This window comes from Schistocerca piceifrons, chromosome 7, assembly GCF_021461385.2.
Source record: "Schistocerca piceifrons isolate TAMUIC-IGC-003096 chromosome 7, iqSchPice1.1, whole genome shotgun sequence".
NCBI classification, from domain to species: Eukaryota; Metazoa; Arthropoda; class Insecta; order Orthoptera; family Acrididae; genus Schistocerca; species Schistocerca piceifrons.
In genome coordinates, this window is record NC_060144.1 from 283086292 (window position 1) to 283111693 (window position 25402).

The window sequence follows — 25402 nt, forward strand, 5'->3', positions numbered from 1 at the left end:
AATATCATATCTTTTTGAACACATGAAATGTGGAAAATATCAGAAATTTCAGTTTTTAAAATTTTGATTCATTCATATGTCAAGACTTGACCTATTTGCTCTGATAATGATAAATAACAACTGTAATTATTATTTTTTGTTTTTATGGTGTCAGTTATATAGCTGTGAATGCTCCTCAGACTAATGCGAAGGTCGTGTCCCTCTTTGCCTCTTTGAGTGATTGAGTCGAGTGTGTTAAAGCAGAATGTGGAAAACTACTCAGGGAAGAGGGGTGTTCACACATGTTCACATCATACGCAGGATGTTTTGCATGTCATTGCTTTTGGTAAAAGGCTACTTGCATGACTAAATACCAGAAGCATCCAGTCTGACCAAAACAGCAGCCTAACCATACTTTCCCAGTGATTTACTTTGTAATCCCTAGGCCTCTTCTAGAGAGCAAATTTATCCGGAAGACAGAGCTGCAGAATAAATATTGTTACAGTTGAAGATACTATTGGCAAATTATACTACTGAAACTTGGATAATGTTATGTTTTAAAGAAAATGTTTTTATCCTCTTTCATCAAAAGATTGTAGGACTCGCTGCAAAATAGGGTGAATGTTTAGTATCCATACAGAATAAATAAAATGTCGGCAGATTTCTTGTCCATATCACAACTTCAGATGGAAATCATTGAAGTTGAACAGATTCATCTTGAAGAATATACACTAATGTCATAATTCTGTAAGGTGGAATGGCTACAAATCAGTATCAGGAATTAGGTCTCGGACCATAAGATTAATGAATATGGTGATGAATAGCTCTTTAAATTCTGTGCCACCGTAGTGGATAAAGAAACACGCAAGTTTGTAGTACTGATAATTTATAGGTAGGAAGTATGAGGGTTATTTGGAAAATAAGATCAGACTTCATAAAGACATAAAACATTACAGTTTTTATCAAAAACCTGTTTTTATTTAATTCCGTACATGTTTCTCTATTTTTCTGCATAGTTACTGCGTTGTTTAAACAGTTGTCATAACATTCTACAAGCTTTCGTATCCCTAAGTCATACAAATCTGGCACCTTTGAGGATAACCAGTCTTTAACTGCTTCTTTAACCTCATCGTTTGTTGTGAAGCACTTGCTGCTGAGATGCACCTTTAGGCAGTGGAACAAGTGAAAATTGCTTAGCTTCAAGTCTGGACTGTATGTTGGATGGACAGCCTGTTCCCATCAAAAATATCTGATTATATTTTTGGCGTGAAGAGTAGAATGGGGTTTGGTATTATCATGCAGCAACAAAACTCCAGGCATCAGGAGGCCACATCCCTTTTTCTGTGTTGCACATTGAAGATTAGTCAGGATAGTACAGTAAGCAACTGGGTTTATTGCTGTCCCTTGCTGCATAAACACGACCAAGAAGACTCTGTGTCTATCCCAAAACATGGTTGTCATAACCTTTTGTGCTGAGATTATACTTGGCCGTGACTTTCACTGGTGTTGTCATGTGAGACCATTCCATTGACTGATGTTTAAATGATGAGGTCATGTGAGGAACACACATCTCATCTCCCTTGTGATAATGTTCTCAAAAAATTGATCCAGACCACAAGCCATTCTTTCCATTTTGTGTTTCTCAGTAAGCAACCTGGGAACCCAACATGTACAGAATTTATGAAATTGCAACTATTCAGAGACAATTTTGTGCCACATTGCTCTACCCACATTCAGAAATTCCAATGCTAAGGTTGAAATTGTGAATCGTCAGTTTCCACAAATCTGGTTGACCACCTCTTTGACTAAATTTTCTGAGATCACTGACAGTCAGCTTGATCGTGTTTCATAATGGAAATTTTCCCATCTGTCCTTAAAGCTCTCACCCACTTACACATTTTGCTGTCAGTCATCGCATTGGGGTGGTACACCTCATTCATCTATCAATGAATGTCTGCTGCTGCAATGTTCCTTGCTGTTAAAAACTGCATCACTGACCGTACTTCACAGTCGGGGCCTGATCAGTTGTTTTAAACTTTTTGAACTGACACTGTAAACAGCACACTGCTACAGTAGCAGTGCAAATGGTGTTGTTTAATGGGCAAGACAAGCCAGGAGTTGGCGCAGATGCACATTTCAATGTTACTTACTTACTTACTTACTTACTCCTTGGCGCTACAGCCTTGTAAGGACTTGGCCTCCCAGACAATCTCTGCCCGTTCTTCTCTGCTGGCTGCCTTGGCTCTCCATCTTCTAACTCCCATCTTCTCAAGTCCTCCTCCACACTTTCTAGCCATCTGGTCCGTGGTCTGCCCCTTGTATGATGTCCACTGGGTTTTCCTTCGAAAACTTTCTTAATTGTGCTGTTCTCCCCCATTCTTTCTACATTTCCCAACCAACTTAGTATATTGCTCTTTATTTCTGTCATGATATCTCATTTGTTTTACAACTCTCTGATATCCTTATTATTTCTGATTCTCCAAAAACCCCTATCATTGACTGTCCCGTAGATTTTCCTAAGTATCTTCCTTTCCCATCTCAGCAACAACTCCTCATCATTTTGTGTCATAGTACAGGTCTCTGAACCATATGTCACCACAGGTCTAACTACTGTACGATACACAGTCAGCTTCAGTTCCTACTAAGGCTCCTTGCTATAAACACTTTATCAGTGCCAAGTAGCCCCTGTTACCAGCTGCAATCCTTGCATGTATTTCTTCTCTCAAATCATTATTCTCAGTTAACAGTGACACAAGATATTTAAAGCTCTCATTGCAATCATATTCTTTTCCTTTCGAAGTCATGCGTCTTTCTCCTTCACTATATATTTTCCTAGATGTTAACATATACTTGATCTTTGACGGATTAATGGTCAGCCCCATCACTACACCATATTTTTCTACTTTTTCATGCTTTTCTTCCAGGTCCTGTTTCCTCCTGGATAACAAATCAATATCACCCACGTATGCAAGCTTGTGAGTCACTCTATTAAATAGTGTTCCTCCAGAGTTGTTGTTTTGTGTCTTTCACATTATGCTCTCCACAAATTCAATGTTTGCGTGACATTTGATTAGCTATGGCAACTCAAAGAACTGCATGTTTGGAGAGGGACTGCTCGTCACTACAGGTGCGACAACCATGGGGTCTAGGCTGTGTGGAAGGGACTTCTTGGTATGGAATGGATAGCAGCTGCCGAAGCGGACATGTAGTTGGTGGCTGGTAGGTTTAATGTAGACAGAGGAACTGATGTAGCCATCCTTGAAGTAGAGGACAACATCAGGGAAGGTGGCTTTGTTGGGTTGAGGAGAATTAAGTGAAGCAAATGGGGAAGAGTGGAGGAGTGTGAGTAGGTTAACCTCACCGTCCGTCCAGACTACGAAGATGTCATCAGTGAATATGAATGAGATGAGGGCTTTGGGATTCTGGATGGTTAGGGAAAGTTCGTGTAGACAGCCATGAATAGACTGTCATAAGATGGTGCCATGTGGGTGCCCATTGCTTTATCATGGATTTGTTTGTAGGTGACGCCTTCACAGGTGAAGTAATTGTGGGTGAGGTTATAGGTGGTCATGGTAAACAGGAAGGAGATTGTAGATTTAGAGTCAGTTGGGCATTGGGTAAGATTACTGTTCAGTAATGACAAGGCCATGAGCATTAGGGGTGTTAGTGTAGAGGGAGGTGCCATCAGCAATGATGCACAAGTTGCCATATAGTAAAGGAACAGGAACTGTGGAGATTCGATGGAGGAAATGGTTTGTGTCGTTAATATAGGATGATAAGTTACAGGTAATAGGTTGAAGCTATTGGTCCCCAAGAGCTGAGAGTCTCTCAATGGTTTGTAGGTGGACGAATATGACAGCTGTCAGAGTCCCTCTGCCAGGTAGTCCCTGTGGTTCAAAACCACAGTGGTGAACCCTCTGTAAAAATGTACAGGGTATGTAAAAATAGGTCAGCAAAAAGGACAGAACAGATGAAGTATAGGGAAAGGAGGTCAAACCTGAGGGAGTAGGGCTGATAGTGAAAAGATAAAAATAGTAAAATTGATATGAAAATACAATGAGATCAAAAAGAAAAATTAATAAAAATATGATTATGTAGAATACAGGCCAGTAGGTGGATATGTGTGAAGAGAGGGGACAGTGGTGTTAGTATGTGCATGTTGGAATAAGGGAAGAAGAAGAAGAAGAAGAAGGGGTGAGGTTGGTAGGTCAAAGTTCAACAAGCTCAAATAACACAAGAACGTTTGAAAAATAAGACAGAAATATGCAATACTGAGGCAGGAGACATGATCAGTTTAAAGATCTAGGAGTAGCTCTATCCTCCAGTCACACAGTGTCACCCAGGACTGGAGAAACTGAATCATATTCCCCACCAGAGCCTCAACTACCTCTCATTGTGCCCTAAAATGAGGCATATCCTACCCACTATCCTTTCCATGTCTCCCACAGTAATATTCTGCCACCCACTCAACCTATGCATTACCTATGTTCATCCCTACTTCACTCCTGCTCCCAACACTTTCCCTCATGTCTCATATTCATATAACAGACCTAGATGCAAGACCTGTTCTGTATGTCCTCCTACTACCACCTACTCCAGTCCGGTCACAGGCATCACCTATCCCATGAAAGACAGGGCTGTGTGTGAAAGGTGTCATGTGATCTACTATTTAAGCTGCAACAACTGTGCTGCATTCTATGTGGGTGTGACAACCAACAAGACATCTGTCCACAAAAATGGCCACTGACAAACTGTGGCCAGGAGGCAGCTGTACCATGCAGTTGCTGAACATGCTGCCCAACACAAAGTGCTTCACTTGAATGACTCCTTCTCAACCTGTGCCTTTTGTATCCTTCCTACCAACACCATCTTTTCTGAACCTGTATAGGTGGGCCTATGAACACTCCCTGCAACATATCCTACATTCCCATAGCCCCTCTGGCTCAGCCTTCACTAGTGCCAGCCCTTCACTCACATACCCCTTCCCTGCTCCCTCTGCAGCACTATACAGCCTTCTATTCAACCAACACACACATTAGTCTTTTTTTCCTTTTCCGTCCGCCCTCCAAAAACCTCAGGACTGCACCTAGCAGCCCTACCCTGTCTCCACCACATCCCTACATGCTCCCCCAAGAAGCACTTTACCTTCCCCCATCTCTAACCTGTTGTACCTCCGCCTCTTGGCTCCAGTCTCCTCAATAACCCCACCTCCAGATTGCTTCTCTTATCAAGCAAATTGCTGTATGCAGTGGCCTCAGTGGCCAGAGACAATGGAATGTGTGTGTGACTTGTGCTTGTGTGGATGTGCGAGTGTTTTCTACTTTAGAAGGCCTTTTGGCTAAATTCTCAAATGCATAGCAGTTTTTTTTTTTTTTTTTTTTTTGCCTGCCCACAATTCAGCATCTCCTCTATACGCAAGCAGCAATCTATCCTTTTCATAATACTGTCATTATTCCATCCTCATTTTTCCCATGTTTGCAATTAAAGGATTTTTTATATAATGTGCTGATTCATTATTGTACAAGTTATTACTCTTCCTATGAATGCATTCTGTTGTTTCATCTAAAGTAACATATTGACATACTCCAACAGTCTTAGTATAATCTCATGATGTTTTTCTAGTTAGTTCCATAAGACATAAAATAAATCAATGGTGTATTTCCTTACAGAATGACCCTGCCAAGAAGAAAAAAAGAAACAAATGTAAAAACAAGCAATCTGATTCATTTCTGGGAGCAGCAGCATCAGCTGGGAGATTTGTTAGGGTAAACCCAACAACTGATTACAGTGGCACTAGTTCTTTATATATTAAGCCCAAAGATAGTCGTAAGAACAAAAGGAAGTTATTAGCAAAAGAGAAGAGTTTGCCGAAGAAAATTAAACTGGATGTACTGAACAATCTGTCTGATGACTCAGCAAGAGTTACCAGCAATGAAAAAATCAGTGTAGATGAAAAAGACCAATCCACATGTCAAAAAACAAGGAAGAGAAAAAGAAAGAAAAATATATCTCTTGGACTGTCAGAAAAATCAAAAAGTTATTCATTACAGAAGAAAATCCATAAAAAATGTAAAGATGTTCACAGTGTTTCCAAACAAATTTGTAATGAAACAGATATGCTTCCTAGCAGTGAAAAAAATCACAGAGTCTCAGTTGATTTTGACATTGGCTACACAGAAAAGAATGCACCCAAACCCAAAAATCTAAAAGAAGAAAATTCACAACATGCAGCTGTAACCATGAAATCACAGTCACCATACAAAATTAAGCAATTAAAACAATATCTGAAAAAACATGCTTCATCTCCTATCAACATAACGCCCACACAAACCCCAGCCAATTCTCTGAGGGAAAAAATGATGAATAGACTTAAAGCATCACATTTTAGGTATGTTTAATTCTTTTTATTAAGATCTCACTTTACAAATAGAATTGAAATTTCCTTTACAAACAAGGTGATTACTGTGTGATAGATTTAAGAATCGATCTGGCTGTCCTCTCTTTTGCAGTAGTTTCTGAGTTGTTCTTCGTTACCACACTACTTTCTACAAGAATCTTACACCAAGTGAGGTGGTACAGCAGATATCAAACTAGATTCACATTTGGGAGTATTGGAATTCAAATCCATGTCCAGTCATCCTGTCTAAGTTGTCTGTGGTTTCCTTAATGTAGCGGGTCAGTGCTGTGATGAAGATCTTTGTTTCACAGCTGCCAAATAACTATAGACACAGTTGCAACAATCAGCATAGAAACAAAAACAAAAACAAAATGGCAGCTGGTCACTCCAAAGGTTAACAGTTATATTATGGGCTGGTTATAATTAAACTTTCACTACATGAGAGGGCCTCCACAAAAAATGCACAGATGTAGGACAATGAAACTTTGTGGAAGCATTTGTAAGGACATGTAGAAGAGAAAGAAACATTCTCATTTCCATATGAGAGGGAAACATTTGTTAATTGCATACCATATTTACATTCCAGGTTGCAGCTGTTGATCAGTGTAATGACCATCTGCATCACAACAGCCTGGATATGATTTCATAGTCATTCACAGCATTTTCCAAATGGTGAACCATGGAATGTTTAGCAGTTGGTTATTGGCTTCTTCTTCCAGGAGCAGTTCCCAAATCGCCAGTTAATTCACACTTCTGAATCAAGTCCTTCAAGCCTGGTGCAGAAGGACCCCTCGCAATATTCCTTTAATGCAGCAATACTTGCTAAGAGCAGCAGCGCTATTGCTGTTGTTTTGATAAAACAGCTTTATGAGTAAAGCCCAGCTCACCTTACTGCAGAGACGCAGTGTGGGATGGGTAATAATCAAATGCTTGTTACTTCGTTACATTGTTACAAAAAGACTCTTAAATTGTCTGTGCATGCTTTCCACCTACCTTTGCCATCAAAAAGAGCCAGAAAACTATTTTTGTGGCCAACCAGAAAGCAATGGATAACATACTGGCCATAACTTCCAGTCTGCAAATCCATATTACTCTTTGTGCTGACAGAAAAAAATGTTCATACTTCACATTTATTCAGCAGGACCAGGAAATAGAAATATAAATATAAATAAAAGTTTTGAGTTTTAACTGATTGATGTATTCTATAAAAGTTCACACATACAAAATGTGTCTTAGTACAGTAACTAGTATCCCTATCAGAAACAGCACTATTAACAGTTCAGAGGTGACCTCTATGGGAAGTTCAAAGTAAAATGGTGCATCGCCCTGACTTTTAATCACCAAAAGTTAATTGCTCGTCTTAAAAGTGGAAAATAATCTCGCTATTTGCTGTGCGGTTTTAGCAGCGTTACGGGTGGCACACAAACAGTTATTTCTATGAAATCTAAGCAATCAAGAACAGTACAGTCCTCATGAGTTCACATCCTTCTTTTACCAAAAATGTATTAAAGTCTGCCCAGCTCTAACATCATTTGAGGCACAATACACATGGGTATTTGACTGACATGGACAGTTTGATATCTCAGTGCGAAGTGTCTGCTTCTCTAGTTGTATTTATATAGGGGCCTGGCGGAGCGCCAAACGGAACATCTGCTATCAACCGCCGTAGACACAGGGAGCAGTATCTAAATGGCCCCATTCTCAGACATGTCATTTAACAATTTACAATCTTATTAATTTTTGTATAAATAGTGTTAAGTTTGCTTTAGTTACTGAAAAAGTTTTAGCTCAACTCCATTTAAACTTTGCTGGCTAGAATTTTTAGAACAAAACCAACAGTAGAAAATGACCTCTGAACTGCCTTTTTAAGATTCCTTGTACCACTGTTGTTTACAATACACTCTTGAAACTTGATTCTTAGTCTACCATGAATAAGGACATTTTTGTTCCAAATTTTGTTGTTAGTAAATAACTTGAAAACTCCTAGAGGTAGCTTATTGGTGTCACATATGTAATGTTTGCATGTGAAACTACAGATTTTCAGCTTTTTGAGTCTAATATTTAGGGGCTACAATTTTTTGTAAAAAATCTGCTTCATAAAATTGCAACATTTCTATAGCTCAATTTTACTATTTACTTCATTATTAAGCTTGAACCATGAACTTTGCAATTTTTTAAAACAATAAACCTTAGGTATTGTGTTCAAAATAGTTTTTTTAAAATAGTCGCATTTCGAAATAGGTTTTTTAAAATAGTCACATTTTGGGCTAGTCTGCAATTTACTTCATTACCACAGATGTTGCGTTACTTAGAAAATCAAGTAACCTTTGTAAGCTCTGTCTTCATATGGGCCAAGAAGTCATTTGCTTAGCAGCGTGCTTTATTACACACATAATTAAAAAGTTGTTTTTGTTTTAACATACCAATACTCTACGACATACATTTCTTAACACATTCCTTATTTGCATTGTTGCCTGTATGTGTCAAAATTTATCTGTTAATTGGCCAGTGCCTTAACCAAGACTATGCATTTCTCAACCCTTTTTAGACACATGACAGAATTGCTCACCAATTTTCCACCATTTTATCTTATGTGTTGGTCCACTGGTTAATTAATTCTTTTTCTCCCTATTTTCATTTCATGTTTAACTTTCCTATTACTGTATTTGAATGCTTCTTTCTCCCTTTTATATTCATCAGCCTACTTACCTTAGTATTTGTACATATTTTTGGTGTGATCGTAACACTTTCACACATCTCCTTTAATAATATCAAAATGCTTTGGCTTGCCTCTGTTGGCACTTTATTATTAATCTCTCTTACATACAGACAACTTTACTTCCAACATGAAAATCATTATTTTACGCAGAGCCTGTTCTTTCAGATTTTATGAATTTTCAGCTTCAATTACTTATCTTAATTCAAATTATCGTTATTGTGTTGTCACTAATTCTTTTTGTAGATCTTATTTATTATTATTACTATTATTATTATTATTTCTTTTTTACTTTAGCCATTATTTTTCTATCATTGGTGCTCATAAGTTACGCAATGTTATTTTAACATTTAGAATTTACTATTGCAAACTACCCCTCATATTCTGCTACAAGTCATCATTCGGGTATAGTCATTTTCAGGAATCATTCTTACTTACTAGGAAGGTATTACAAACTAATAGCATATGTACAATATGAAGACCTACATCCCTTATTTGCTATAGGTAGAACAGAAGAAGAGAATGAAACTTGAAAGGGAAATAGTTTCATCCAGCTGAGACCGCATGGTACACCAACCTTTGTATATGCCAAAGAGTGGCAGACACCCTACAGAATCTACCTACTGTCAGTTTTGAAAGGCTTCAGATCTACAATGTTTTGCAGACCTAGTTCTCACGTACTTTTTGGATATTCCAATCGGTGTGCATTTGCCTGAGGCTTACCTAATATATTAAATGATCCTTGATAAACATACATAATCTTCTATGCTCCTGCTGAAATTTTTTTAGATTTTTCTTTTGTTTTGACTAACATCAGTTCACCAGTGTTAAAACTAGTGGGGGCAGATTTTGCGTCATGCCATTTTTTCTGTTCAAACTTCTTGTATGTATGTTTGCTGTAGCCTGTGCTTTCTTTTCATCTGTAGAGCTCTCAGGTAGGACTGGAGAATCGACTGTGTTTAAAAGGATGTTTTGGGGTTCCTGGTTAAACAGTAGTTCACAAGGGGCAAAGCCTGTTGCATTGTGTTTAAGGTTCTTGAGGACTTCTTCAAAGTTTTGGATGTGTTTGGCCCAAGTTGAATGCTTCCTGGCTCAATAAGCTCTACACAGTCTGTGTAAATCACGCATAACCATCTCGCTCATATACACTGAGAAAGTACACAGAGACCCTTATATGGTGAATACTGTTCTTTTCTAGATAAGCTTTTGACAGAATAATGTAACTGGATAGAAATGACATCCATTCTCTGTGAAATTTTGCCCACCACACCTAGAATAGCTTTTTGTTGCCCTCCCAATCTCCACAATAGGCTTGTCAGACCCTATGCTCCTTCTGCACCTGTCTCCCTACCCCATGGCTCCTACCCCTGTGACCATCCCTGCTGCAAGACTTGCCCTATGCACCCTCCTACCACTGCCTATAGCAGCCCTGTAATTGGCAAAGCATATACTATCAAAAGGAGAGCCACCTGTGAAACGACATGTCATATACCAACTGTTATGTAAACACTGCTCGTCCTTTTACACCAACCTGACTGCCACCAAATTGTCAATTAAGATGAATCGGCATAGGCAGAGGCTGAATACTGGCAACACACAATATCCTGTTCCAGAGAATCCTCTAAAACATGACAATCGTGACATCGGTGCCTGTTTCACCCCACACACAATCTGGATTCTTCACCCAGGCACCAGTTTCTCAGAACACCACAGGTAGGAACTAGCGCTTCAACTTATCCTTGGTTCTCGCCACCCACCTGGCCTTAATCCAGAATAATTTCTTCCGCTCACCATTTCTTCACAGTAACTATTCGTTTCTTCACTCCATTGTAGTTTTTTACCTCTTTCATTGTCTTATCCATCTATTTTTCACCGCCGCCTGCCACCTCTGTTACCTACAATGCACATAGCTTTTCACTCTTATTAACTAATTCATGATGTGTAAGCAGTAATATCTGACCCACATACTCCCCTTTCTTCCACTTTTAAGCTCTCAGGTTTTCAAATCTCGTACGCTGCAGAACCCATCAATCAATCTTTCCTTCTCATCCCATGTGGTAAGTCTCCCCTGACCCACAGTTCTGGTTGACTTTCCCTAAATCTATCCATTTTCCTAGACCTCTCCAGTCCATTTCCTTCACCCCCTTCCTTCCCCTTCAACACTTCTGCCTGGAGAAGTAACCCTTGGCTCTGAAAGCTTGTCTAATTACAACCTACCATTCTTTTTTTCTTTTCTTTTTTTTCTTTTCTTTTTTTCTTTCTTTTTTGTTTTTCTGCCACCACTTTATTGGATATAGTTTTACATACTTTCTAAAACTGTCAATTTTCACAAAACACTGTCAATTGCCATAAAACAGTGGTACATCCTCCATTATATGTCAGGAAGGGGCCAGAAAGATTGGTTGCACATAATTTCAGGGGTACACTTGGTTCTACATTGTGCATATTCCCCTGCACTGTACTATTTGCTGCACATTCCTTCTGATATACAACACAAGATGCTAGCCTCCTTGCCGCTTTCTAATGCATATTGTCAAAAATCACCTCACTTAATTTATGTGACGTCTCGTTGTGTCTCAGCTCAATGGTGATGGTTGTCCCAGTCGACATGACATGGAATGATGTCCGTCAATCATGACAACACCAATCTGCAACTATTATAAAAACAAACTCCTCGAGCGGTTTGGTTATTTTTCAGATATTGTCTCTGAAAATTGATATCAACGTCTCGATGGAGCAGCCCACCGGAGTGTGTGCGCTGCCCTTGCTTGTAATTAAAGCAATGGTGTTCGATGCCTATCGATCTTCTCCACTTATAAATATAGTGACTGCAACCACTCAATCACACGATGACTTCCTTTACCTGAAATGATAACCAAAAGTCCTTTGGGTGTTCATGATAGACTTTTCAGTTTATGTGAACTTGCTGACTGTAGTTCTTACGCCCGGTTTGAGAACGGGTATTCAAATGTTGCAAATATAATGTCTTGAATCATCAATCCATCACCCAAGCTGATGTCACATCATGATTTTTGTGAGGGTATTGAGGTGTTAATTATTATTCTGTCGTCAAGGCGTCACTACATCGCATATTCAACAACTACACGACATAATTCCAGAGATAACATACCCTTGAGCAATGTTCAGAATGCATTGTATTTCAGTGTAAACTTATTGTTGTTTAAAGTTAAATTGTCACTAAATCACTTTTCACTTTTATGTTATCTGAAGAATCAGTTAATTCTACAAATACACTTTAAATGCCCGTTAAATGATGTATGCAACACGAAGAATTAAAGTTGAATTACAGTTTATTTTTCTTCGTAATTATTTTTCCATACACTGAGTGCACACACACACGCACCAATTTTTCACTCGGCGAATTGCGTATGTTAGCATCAGCAATTCTGACTTTGACGAAAGCTTCTGAAAACACAGTGCAATTGTAAGTTCTTAGTGATTGCACTTACCTATTGCCTATGTTTATCTGTCGCCTATTCAGGTCTAATAATTGAGTTTATGTCAACGATCAGTCTCTTTGTGTCCTTTGATGTTTTTGACTATTAAGTATCATGAATGCTAAGTCCCATCACAAATCAGCAATCACACGAGTTATTTTTCTGTCACTTATATCAAGTACCCCATTATCTGTCTAAATGGTAAAGATGATTTTACTTTAGTCTGACTTCTGACTAATACTTCCAACCGTAAAACGTTTAAACTTAATAACAGTTTTAAAACAATCTAGTAGCGCTTAACATGCGTACTACTATTGCAAGAGTACAAGAGAGAAGTGAAGTAAAATCTCCATTGCCAAGTTACATTGTAGTCATAGCGAATTTACTGCTCAATACGGCTGTAACTCTCTTCTAGGATAAATGTCATCTTTGGTCAATTTATGGTCTGGGATTTAACCTTCATGTTGCTGTTGTGGTCTTCAGTCCTGAGACTGGTTTGATGCAGCTCTCCATGCTACCCTATCCTGTGCAAGCTTCTTCATCTCCCAGTACTTACTGCAACCTACATCCTTCTGAATCTGCTTAGTGTATTCATCTCTTGGTCTCCCTCTACGATTTTTACCCTCCATGCTGCCCTCCAATGCTAAATTTGTGATCCCTTGATGCCTCAGAACATGTCCTACTAACTGGTCCCTTCTTTTTGTCAAGCTATGCCACAAACTCCTCTTCTCCCCAATTCTATTCAGTACCTCCTCATTAGTTATAACATTTCGAAAGCTTCTATTCTCTTCTTGTCCAAACTATTTATCATCCATGTTTCACTTCCATACAAGGCTACACTCCATACAAATACTTTGAGAAACGACTTCCTGACACTTAAATCTATACTCGATGTTAACAAATTTCTCTTCTTCAGAAACGCTTTCCTTGCCATTGCCAGTCTACATTTTATATCTTTTCTACTTCAACCATCATCAGTTATTTTGCTCCCCAAATAGCAAAACTCCTTTACTACTTTAAGTGTCTCATTTCCCAATGTAATTCCCTCAGCATCAACCGACTTAATTCGACTACATTCCATTATCCTCATTTTGCTTTTGTTGATGTTCATCTTATATCCTCCTTTCAAGACACTGTCCATTCCACTCAACTGCTCTTCCAAGTCCTTTGCTGTCTCTGATAGAATTACAATGTCATCAGCGAACCTCAAAGTTTTTATTTCTTCTCCATGGATTTTAATACCTACTTCGAATTTTTGCGAATTAACCTTCATAAATAATAATTTTTTGATGTCTTTCTTTAAAGTTTCTGTTTTGTTTCATATGGTATTCTTTCATTCAGTCCTTTCTTCATGATAAGTATTAGTATTTACATAACATTCTTGTTAATGAAACTGTCAAGAGTGTAAGTTTTGTTGTCAGTAGCTGTACTCACTGTCGGGATGACTGATTTTTCTATTTCTTTTTGCAACAAAAGGGTGTTCATTATGGGTTCTATAATTGGGGTGTTACACATGCCCCCCCTCCCCCGATGATGAAGTGGGGTACGTGACTTCCCACTTCAGTGTCCCTTACCAGGTAAGGTCCTTGTTTATTATTGGCATACTGACATACACATACCAAAAATTCGAATCATTACATTGTTTCTTGTACATTCATTAGAACTTAGGGTTCATGTCTCTCAAATATTTCATCATTTCATTTCACTGTATTTTCGGCACTTTGCCACAATGTCGCTGCACCTGCACTAGACCATGCAAAGTTGCAAACATGGCCCGGTTCAAGGCCAGTGCCTTCTCCTCTATCAACCATGGCAAAGCTGCAACAGCATCGGATCGTATATAGCAGCTAGTAGGATCCGATTATGCATGGTCCTCTGGTTATTCTCGTTGTCCAGTGGCTGCACTCCCGGTAGACTGTACTAACACCTCAGCACAATCTATCCTGAGATAGTCTGCATCACCACTGTTGAGTATGCTGAAACATTTAGATCACTCCTCTTTTCGTTACATAACATGAAATCACATACCGTTATCGCAGTTCTGAATGTTCATCATTGCACATTGTCTCTTCATTTAATTAATAATGTTAGTGGTAAGTCTAATTAATCTATATTCACTTTCTCACTTGTACTATCTGTTTATAAACACATACAACATTGCTCACACCTGTACCGTTCTATTGTTATTAGTTAGTTTTTTCCTGTTTTCAAGTCTTACTGGTTCGATCATTTACTTCCTGTTCATCCTTATTTGTCTCTCATCTTCTCCTTCCTCAAAATAAGTGATTTTGTTCAAATAAATTCTCCTATTCCCGAATGATCATGGTAAGATTTTTCATTGTGCCCGCATGCTAATTTTAAACTGATGCCTCATTTGTCAAACAATATGTAGAGGCATGTTGTTGTTGTTGTTGTTGTTGTTGTTGTTGTGGTCTTCAGCCCTGAGACTGGTTTGATGCAGCTCTCCATGCTACTCTATCTTGTGCAAGCTTCTTAATTTCCCAGTACCTACTGTAGCCTACATCCTTCTGAATCTTCTTAGTGTATTCATCTCTTGGTCTCCCTCTATGATTTTTACCCTTCACACTGCCCTCCACTACTAAATTGGAGATCCCTTGATGCCTCAGAACATGTCCTACCAAGCGATCCCTTCTTCTAGTCAAGTTGTGCCACCAACTCCTCTTCTCCCCAATTCTGTTCAATACCTCCTTGTTAGTTATGTGCTCTACCCATGTAATCTTCAGCATTCTTCTGTAGCACCACATTTTGAAAGTTTCTATTCTCTTCTTGTCTAAACTATTTATCGTCCATGTTTCACTTCCACAAATGGCTACACTCCATACAAATACTTTCAGAAACGACTTCCTTACATTTAAATCTATACTCGATGTTAACAAATTTCTCTTCTTCAGAAACACTTTCCTTGCCATTGCCAGTCTACATTTTATATCCTCTCTACTTCGACCATCATCAGATATTTTGCTCCCCAAATAGTAAAACTCATTTACTACTTTAAGTGTCTCATTTCCTAATTTAATTGCCTCAGCATCACCCGACTTAATTCGACTACATTCCATTATCCTCGTTTTGCTTTTGTTGATGTTCATCTTATATCCTCCTTCCAAGACACTGTCCATTCCGTTCAACTGCTCTTCCAAGACCTTTGTTGTCTCCGACAGAATTACAATGACATTGGCGAACCTCAAAGTTTTTGTTTCTTCTCCGTGGATTTTAATACCTACTCCGAATTTTTCTTTTGTTTCCTTCACTGCTTGCTCAATATACAGATTGAATAACATCGGGGAGAGGCTACAACCCTCCCCAACCACTGCTTCCCTTTGATGTCCCTCGACTCTTATAACTGACATCTGGTTTCTGTACAAATTGTAAATAGCTTTTCGCTCCCTGTATTTTACCCCTGCCACCTTCAGATTTTGAAAGAGAATATTCCAGTTAACATTGTCAAAAACTTTCTCTAAGTCCACAAATGCTAGAAACGTAGATTTGCCTTTCCTTAATCTTTCTTCTAAGATAAGTCGTAGGGTCAGTATTGCCTCACGTGTTCCAACATTTCTACGGAATCCAAACAGATCTTCCCCGAGGTTGGCTTCTACCAGTTTTCCATTTGTTTGTAAAGAATTCGCGTTAGTATTTTGCAGCCGTGATTTATTGAACTGATAGTTCAGTAATTTTTATATCTGTCAGTACCTGCTTTCTTTGAGATTGGAATTATTATATTCTTCTTGAAGTCTGAGCGAATTTGACTGTCTCATACATCTTGCTAACCAGATGGTAGAGTTTTGTCAGGACTGGCTCTCCCAAGGCTGTCAGTAGTTCTAACAGAATGTTGTCTACTCTTGGGGCCTTGTTTCGACTTAGGTTTTTCAGTGCTCTGTCAAACTCTTCACTCAGTGTCATATCTCCCATTTCTTCTTCATCTACCTCCTCTTCCATTTCCATAATATTGCCCTCAAGTGCATCGCCCTTGTATAGACCCTCTATATACTCCTTCCACCTTTCTGCTTTCCCTTCTTTGCTTAGAACTGGGTTTCCATCTGAGCTCTTGATATTCATACAAGTGGTTCTCTTTTCTCCAAAGGTCCCTTTAATTTCCCTGTAGGCAGTATCTATCTTATCCCTCGTGAGATAAGCCTCTAAACCATTACATTTGCGTCTAGCCATCCCTGCTTAGCCATTTTGCACTTCCTGTCGATCTCATTTTTGAGACGTTTGTATTTCTTTTTCCCTACTTCACTTACTGCATTTTTATATTTTCTCTTCATCAATTAAATTCAGTATCTCTTCTGTTACCCAAGGATTTCTACTAGCCCTCGTCTTTTTACCTACTCAATGCTCTCCTGCCTTCACTATTTCATTCTTCAAAGTTACCCATTCTTCTTCTACTGTATTTCTTTCCTCCATTCATGTCAATTGTTCCCTTATGCTTTCCCTGAAACTCTGTACAACCTCTGGTTCTTTCAGTTTATCCTGGTCCCATCTCCTTAAATGCCCACCTTTTTGCAGTTTCTTCAGTTTTAATCTACAGTTCATAACCAATAGATTATGGTCAGAGTCCACATCTACCCCTGGCAATGTCTTACAGTTTAAAATCTGGTTCCTAAATCTCTGTCTTACCATTATATGATCTATCTGAAACCTTCTAGTATCTCCAGAGTTCTTCCATGTATACAACCTTCTTTCATGATTCTTTAACCAAGTGTTAGCTATAATTAAGTTATGCTCTGTGCAAAATTCTACCAGGCGGCTTCCTCTTTCATTTCTTAGCCCCAATCCATATTCACCTACTACGTTTCCTTCTCTTCCTTTTCCTACTATCGAGTTCCAGTCACCCATGACTATTAAATTTTCGTCTCCCTTCACTACCTGAATAATTTCTTTTATCTCATCATACATTTCATCAATTCATCGTCATCTACAGAGATAGTTGGCATATAAACTTGTACTACTTTAGTAGGCATTGGCTTCGTGTCTATCTCGGCCACAATAATGTGTTCACTATGTTGTTTGTAATAGCTTACCTGCACTCCTATTTTTTTTATTAATTATTAAACCTATTCCTGTATTACCCCTATTTGATATTGTATTTATAACCCTGTATTCACCTGACCAAAAGTCTTGTTCCTCCTGCCACCGAACTTCACTAATTCCCACTACATCAAACTTTAACCTATCCATTTTCCTTTTTAAATTTTCTATCCTTCCTGCCCGATTAAGGGATCTGACATTCCATGCTCCGATCCGTAGAATGCCAGTTTTCTTTCTCCTGATAACGACATCCTCTTGAGTAGTCCCTGCCTGGAGAGCCGAATGGGAGACTATTTTAGCTCCGGAATATTTTACCCAAGAGGACGCCATCATCATTTAATCATTCAGTAAAGCATGTAGAGGCATGTTAGCATAAAAATATTATAACATCAATTATTAACATAATAATATCCACTTAATTGTTTTACTTAATAAAATATTCAATGAACACAAAATAGTTATAGTTAAGAACTCATAGCTCATAATCTTTCTTAATGACTTAAGTAAATAGAACTTGTTTTTTGCAAGAAATATTTAAAACTAATTCATTGTCCACTAATTCTATATAAAAAATAAATTCACAAATATTGTTGTAACACCCTGCTTTGTAACTGCTCCTAGTTTGCATACTTACAATCTAAACCTTCAATTAACTAAAATATTTCTTTAATTCTGTATGAGGGTACACCCCTTTTATCCTCTTGGTTTCTTCATCTTCTAACAGGTAGCTTCCTTCATGTGGTATCTTAACAATCCTGTATGGTCCTTTATACAAACTGCTCCATCTTCGATTTAATTTTCTTATCTTTGAAGATTTGGGATGATTCTTCAGTAGAACAGTATCACCAACCTTATAATTAACTCTTAAGCTTATCTTTTTGTCAAATTGACATTTTTGAATACTTGCTTTATGTTGTAAGTTCAAGTATACTTTTTTTATAATTTCACCACGATATTTGATTCACTTTGCATGCGTTGTAAATTACCAAGCCAATTATCACTGTCTTGTTTATTAAATAGAATTTTATTTGGTGAATACCCAGTTGACATATGGGATAATTCGTTGTACATCTTTTCGAAATCTTCAATTAATTTAATCCACCTATGGTGTTGATTAGTTCTTATAAATCGATTTAATTCTCCAAATACTCTTTCTATTGGTTTTCATGGTGGATTAAAGTGGGCAATGAATACATGAGGTATTCCACATGCCTTCATTGTTTCTTTCCATGCTTTACTTCAAAAATATGGGGCGTTATCTGAAATAAGTATTCCATGTTTTCCTACATTCACCAAATAATCATCCATAATCTTTCTCAGCATGGGTTTTACATTGGTTGTTCGCAAAGCATAAAGTTTCACTTACTTCGTGAATAGATCATACATTGCAAATATATATTTAAAATTTCCTTTAGCTATGGTAAACAGCCTACATGTATCACATGAGACGATACTCAGTGGTTCCATTGGTATAATGGGATGTAATACACCTTTAATACAATAATTAACCGGCTTCGCTCTTTGACAAATTTTACATCTCTTGAGTATCTCCTGAGCTGTCCTTAATAAACCCAGATAAAAACACAATTGTTGTAATTTCATCTTGCATTTGTGAGCTCCAAAATGTCCCCGTCTTGCATATGTGAACCACAATAATGTCTCAACACATTGTGAGTGAATGCATATCTTCCACTCATCTTCCTCAGTTCTATGATAAAGTAATACATCTGCTTGTAATTGGTAATGGTCATTAACGTAACTATGAGTTCCTTCTCTTAATTCACTTCTAATTTTTCTCCATTTATCATCTGATTTTTGCATTTGTCCTATTCACGAACACATTTCTTTAACTTCTCTCCTATACGGAAGTGTTCCAAACACAAAAGCCTGTTACCCTCTCTTCTTCGATCTAATCTACCTTTTTAGTTGGTAATCTCGACAGTGCGTCAGTGTCAACATTATCCCTTCCCTTGACATGCTTAACGGTTATGTCATATTCTTGTAACAACAATGCCGAACGTGTTAGTCTGCCATGCAGCATCCTACATTTCATTAAAAACGTCACCACTTTAAGGCCACAATAAATTACAATTCTTTTCCCATAGACAAAATATTGGAACTTTTTAAGCCCCCAGATAACTGCTAGCACTTCCAGTTCAGTCATGCTGTACGATCTCTCGCAACCTGATAAGGTTCGGGTAGCAAAGGCGATAATTTTTATTGTTTCTACATTATTCTCATCTTCCATTTGGAATAGTGTACCACCTAATCCTATTTCAGCCGCATCTGTCACTACATAAAAGTCTTAATTCATTTGGGGATGAAGTAACAATGGATCAGTTATCAAAGCATTTCAAATATCATCGAAAGCTTTACTACATGCTTCCATCCATTACCATGGAATATTTTTCCTTAACAAATGTAAAAGACAATCTTCATTTAATAACTTCTACGACACAAACTTTCTACAGAAAGATACCAGGCCTAAAAATGACTTTAATTGTTTTTTTTTTATTATTATTTTGTGGATACAGACAATTTTTAATGGCATCCAACTTTTTAGGGTTCGGTACAATTCCTTCTGGAGTCACAATACGCCCTAAGAATTTCATTTGATTTCTACCAAATTTGGATTTTGTTAAAGTGACCATAACCCCATACTCAAGAAATTTATTAAATACATGATCAATTAATTCGACATATTTGCTCCAGGTCTCTGTGGCGATCAGTAGATCATTTACATATACAGTGACATGTTCTAATAAATCAGGTCAGAGCACTGTATCTAAAGCGGTTATGAAAACACCACCACTAATATTAAGACCAAACGGCATTACTTTAAATTGGTAACTCCGTCCCAGGAAAATGAATTCTGTATATTTTCTCGATTCCTTTTGATATTTTAGTTTGCCAGTAGGAACTTCGGAGGTCGAGGGAGGTCAAAAATTTCACCCTGTGAAATTTCTGCAATAGCTCTTCTGAGTTTTCAGGGCGAGTTCTTATGATTTTGATAATTTTATTGATGTTGCAAGTGTCAAGAACTAGCCGAATATCACCATTCGGTTTAGTCACAACTAACAATGGACTTGAGTATTCAGGAGTTGAAGTCTCACTTATTCCCCAATCTATCTTCTTTTTCATTTCTTGGGCCACGGCTTCTCTGTTTGACCAGGGAACTGAATAAGTTGTTTTACAAAACGTTGACTGTGGATAAGTTTGAATACAGTATTCAAAATCTTTAATCATGCCTAGTTTCTTATTAAATACAGGCAAATATCATTGTAAAACTCTTCCCAACTCATCTTGTTGTTCTATTGATAGACATTCCAGTCTTCATACTTTTTCTATGATGCTTGATACATCTATCTCAGCATCATTTCGTCCTACACAATCAATACTTTTCAAATGCAAAAAATTTACAACTAGACAGTTAACAGTTTTGGCAATATTTTCCCAAAATAATCTTTCTTTTTAATAAAGTTAGGCCTACCCTTCATGGTTTAACTTTAACTATGAAAGTACATACATCCTCCTTAAAATCTATCACTGCACTGTAGTCACACAAAAAATCATTCCCCAAATAGACGGAGTTGACATTCGAGATACTACTAAGAAAGTGCATTCAACGGCTACCCCTTGTAGTTCTACCATCACCCGTATCTGTTTAATAATGCATCGCACTTTTGCGCTAAACGCTCCTGTCACTGTACAGCCCGTTACCGGTAAGGTGAGTACCTTTCGTTGTTTACTGACCATATTTAGACAACTCACCATCATCATCACACTAACTTTCGCTCCTGTGTCAATGAGCACGTTAAGCGGTATGTCATTAATTTTTACTTCGACTATTGTTTGCAAAATACATCCACTCTCATTTGTTTCCTGTTGCGGTTCTAACACGAGGTCCTCTCGAATATCAATATCACTTTCCTTATTATAGTCCAGTATATTTATTAACTCGTGACGTTTGCCTCCCTCCTCAACCAGCCACTCAAGGAAGGTCTAAAATGATTGGCATTAGTTTGACCGTCCATCCTTTAGGTCCCTCAACTGTTCATACACCTCAACTATATGAATTTCGTTTCCCGTTTGTGGATACCAATTATCCACACCTACACCTCTTCCATCTAACAAAGGTATAGGTCTATTGGACCTGGAAGATGCTCTTGTAGTGTTTGAATTTCCCCAACCTACATTGTGCATCGGACAATTTCCACAATTCAATTTATTCTGTGGATTTATAGGAACACAGTTGTTCCTAGTGCCATCATCACAATATTGGGGGTTCAGTGATTGCCGCCACCCATACTCTCTCTTTCTGTTAGTGGTTACAACATTAACTCATTGTAAACTTCCTGCTCCAGGCACTTGGTTGTTGCTTCCCACAAGATTCCCTTTTGAATATTGATAATTCGTGTTCCAATTCTGATTCTTCTTTTGCAAGCCATCCAAATGACTATTACTGTTCATAGAATTACCGTTATTTTGGTTAAATTATCCATAATGACTATTAATTTGATTACTACTATTCCACGCGTTATTACTAGCATTGTTCTTAGCATAATAATGGGTGTTGTTATTATTATGCCACTGTTTTGCATCCTCCATGAGCATATCGATTGAATCGATCATGGATAGGAACTATTCAATGTTAGAATCGGGAACGTGAATTAATTTCTCTTGAATATTCAAAGGTAGTCTACCTTCCAATATTTGAATCACTTCTCTACCCAAAATTGGTTCTGTCGAATTACGTGTTTTGTTCAAGTAGTGTTCAAAATACCGCCTAAGGGTTTCCTGTTTTGAATTTAAAAATTCTGGTTGATACAGTTCCTTACGCAGTTTCTCTAGTTTACTTAACGACCAATATTTAGTAAGAAATAATCTCTCAAATTCAGGACACGTATTACAAGTCTCGCTAACTTCAGCAACCCTTAATGCTGCTTCTCCTACAATCTTCGACACTATAAACTGTAATTAATCATATTCTGTCCAACTACGGGGAAATATTCTTTTAAATGAATTGATAAACACTCTGGGGTTGATATTACTCTTTTCATTTGAAAACATGGGAAACTGTCAACTTTTGAAAATACTGTGTTCGACTTTTAATGACGAAATACATCCTCTCTGAACGTAGGGATCATTCTCTTCATCTGACTGGCTATTCATTTCCCACAGTTCACCTACACATGTGCTATGTTGCATTTGCGGTCGTTTTTCTCGCAGTTAGATTTCACGTTGTTGCGTATTTGTTAGTTTTCCTCTTTGGAATCGCTTCCTGACTGTTGCTCGGAAGAACGGGCATTACTAACTGCTGATTTACAATCCTTATTACATTCGTGAACTATTTTATCTTTAATTTGATGAAATTCATTAACAAAAGTCTCTATCAGTGGATTATTGTTTGTCGCCTGTCCATTAACTTGATTTTGCACACTCTCGGTGGCCGAATGCATCATTCCATTAATTGCTACTGTTTTGTTTTCTATCCATTCGAATAGATCTTCCTCCAGTTTCTTAGTTTGATCTAGCTTGTAAGTATCCAATTTACCCAACGAATTTTTCTCCGAAACATTTATACGACCTGACAATCCCTCTACTCTTTCCATGATACAAATATTATTATCAGGCAAGGCATTAACTTTTTCACACATACCCCCAAATTATTCTTAAAAAGTACTGACATTTTCATCGATTTTATCGACATGATCAATAATCCTAATATCTTCCTTTTCTCGTTTTGCTAACCTTGACTCTAGATTGTCAAACTTATAATAGACTTGAGACTGTTGTTCGGCTAGTTTAGCCTCCCAAATTGCAATAAATTAACCTGTTGTTCAGAAAACTTAATTTCTAAAGCCTGTTGTTGATCAATGAATTTAGCATCTATAGATACTTGCTGTTCAGTTAATGTTAGCAAACTTACTGTCCATACCAGAAAACTTAACATTTAAGGTCACTTGCTGTTCAGTGAACCTATTGTTCGTGTCGGATAATTTAACATGTAAATCGTCCAACTTGGTCAGTTTTGCTAATATAGCACTAAGGACATCTATATTTCCTGACCCCATTGGTGTAACATTCGTCATGTATTCATTGACAACTTTATCCTTAGGATCGGAAGTATTATCATCAGCTATCTTATCCTTGCTTTCTAGCCCAGAGACAGAGACATTAGGGGTGTTAATTTTGTCGGACTCAGCAAAAGAATCTACTCCCACATTGACAATCGTCCTATTGATATCCTCATGGTCTGATACTTCACATAATTCATCACAAGATTCCGGGACAATTTTGTCGAAATCGCTACGCAACCTTCCCTCTTCTTGAAAGGATTTGAAATCTTGCTAGCCACTTTTACTAGTACCCGCACTAATTAAGGTCACACAGTATTAATCTTACTTTCTACTTGACAATAGCACAATGAAATTCTTACAACTACCAATTTGGTAAAGCAATAAAATCTAGCGTACCTGTATAAGCACTTATTCTGAGTACTGGTTACTATTTATTGACTGTTGTAGTCTCACTCACGTCACTGTCGGCAGCCAATGTCGTTGTCTTGACCAACATTCTGCTCTGGTTCAGTTCTCCAACGCATTGCGTCACTCCTTCTGCAGATGTGCTTGTGTGTCTTGCAGTCCCAAAGCGTTGACCCTCACGTTGCAGTCATTGTGGCGTCGAGCCTCGCACATTGTGGCGCCAAATAATGTGACATCTCATTTTGTCTCGGCATGATGGTGATGGTTATCCCAGTCGAGTTGACGTGAAACGGCGTCCGTCGATCACGACAACACCAATCTGCAACTATTATAAAAACAAACTCCTCACGTGGTTTGGTTATTTTTCAGATACTGTCTCTCAAAACTGATATCAATGTCTTGATGGAGCAGCACACCGGAGTGTGTGTGCCGCCCTTGCTTGTAATTAAAGCAATGGTGTTCGATGCCTATCGATCTTCTCCACTTATAAATATAGTGACTGCAACCACTCGATCACACAATGACTCCCTTGATCTGAAATAATAACCAAAAGTCCTTTGGGTGTTCACCACAGACTTTTCAGTTTTTGTGAACTTGCTGACTGTAGTTCTTATGCTCAGTATGAGAATAGGTATTCAAACGTTGAAAGTATAATGTCTTGAATCATCAATCCATCACCCACCCCATGTCACATCATGATTTTTGCGAGGATATTGAGTTGTTAATTATTCCGTTGTCAAGGCGATGCTACATCGCGTATTCAACAACTACACGACATGATTCCAAAGATAACATACCCTTGATCAATGTTCAGAATGCATCATATTTCAGTGTAAACTTATTGCTGTTTACAGTTTAAGTGTCACTAAATCGCTTTTCACTTTTATGTTATCCGAAGAATGAGTTAACTCCACAAATACACTTTAAATGTCCATTAAATGATGTATGCGACACGAAGAATTAAAGTTTATTGTTCTTCATAATTATTTGTCCCTACACTGAGTGCACACGCCAATTTTTCATTCAGGGAATTGTGTATGTTGGCATCAGCAATTCTATCTTTGATGATAGCTTCTGACAACACAGTGCAATTGTAAGTTCTTCATGATTGTGTTTATCTGTTGCCTACTCTAGTCTAATAATTGAGTTTATGTTGGCGATCAGTCTCTTTCTGTGTCCTTTGATGTTTGTGACTCTTAAGCATCACAAAGGCTAAGTCCCATCACAAATTAGCAAATCACACGAGTAATTTTTCTGTCACATATATCAACTATCCCAAACGGTAAAGATGATTTTACTTCAGTCAGACTTCTGACTAATA

The 25402-nt window shown here is 37.9% G+C and overlaps 1 protein-coding gene across 2 annotated transcripts in view; it reads left to right on the plus strand.

Moving 5' to 3' along the window:
- LOC124804643 (ribosomal RNA-processing protein 8) overlaps positions 1–25402 on the plus strand; it is a 94479-nt gene that overhangs the window by 1153 nt on the left and 67924 nt on the right. For both annotated transcript variants that reach the window (XM_047264863.1, XM_047264862.1), the window contains exon 2: positions 5649–6367. In XM_047264863.1, the coding sequence (XP_047120819.1) occupies positions 5649–6367 (719 nt within the window). The remainder of the gene's footprint in view (positions 1–5648; positions 6368–25402) is intronic.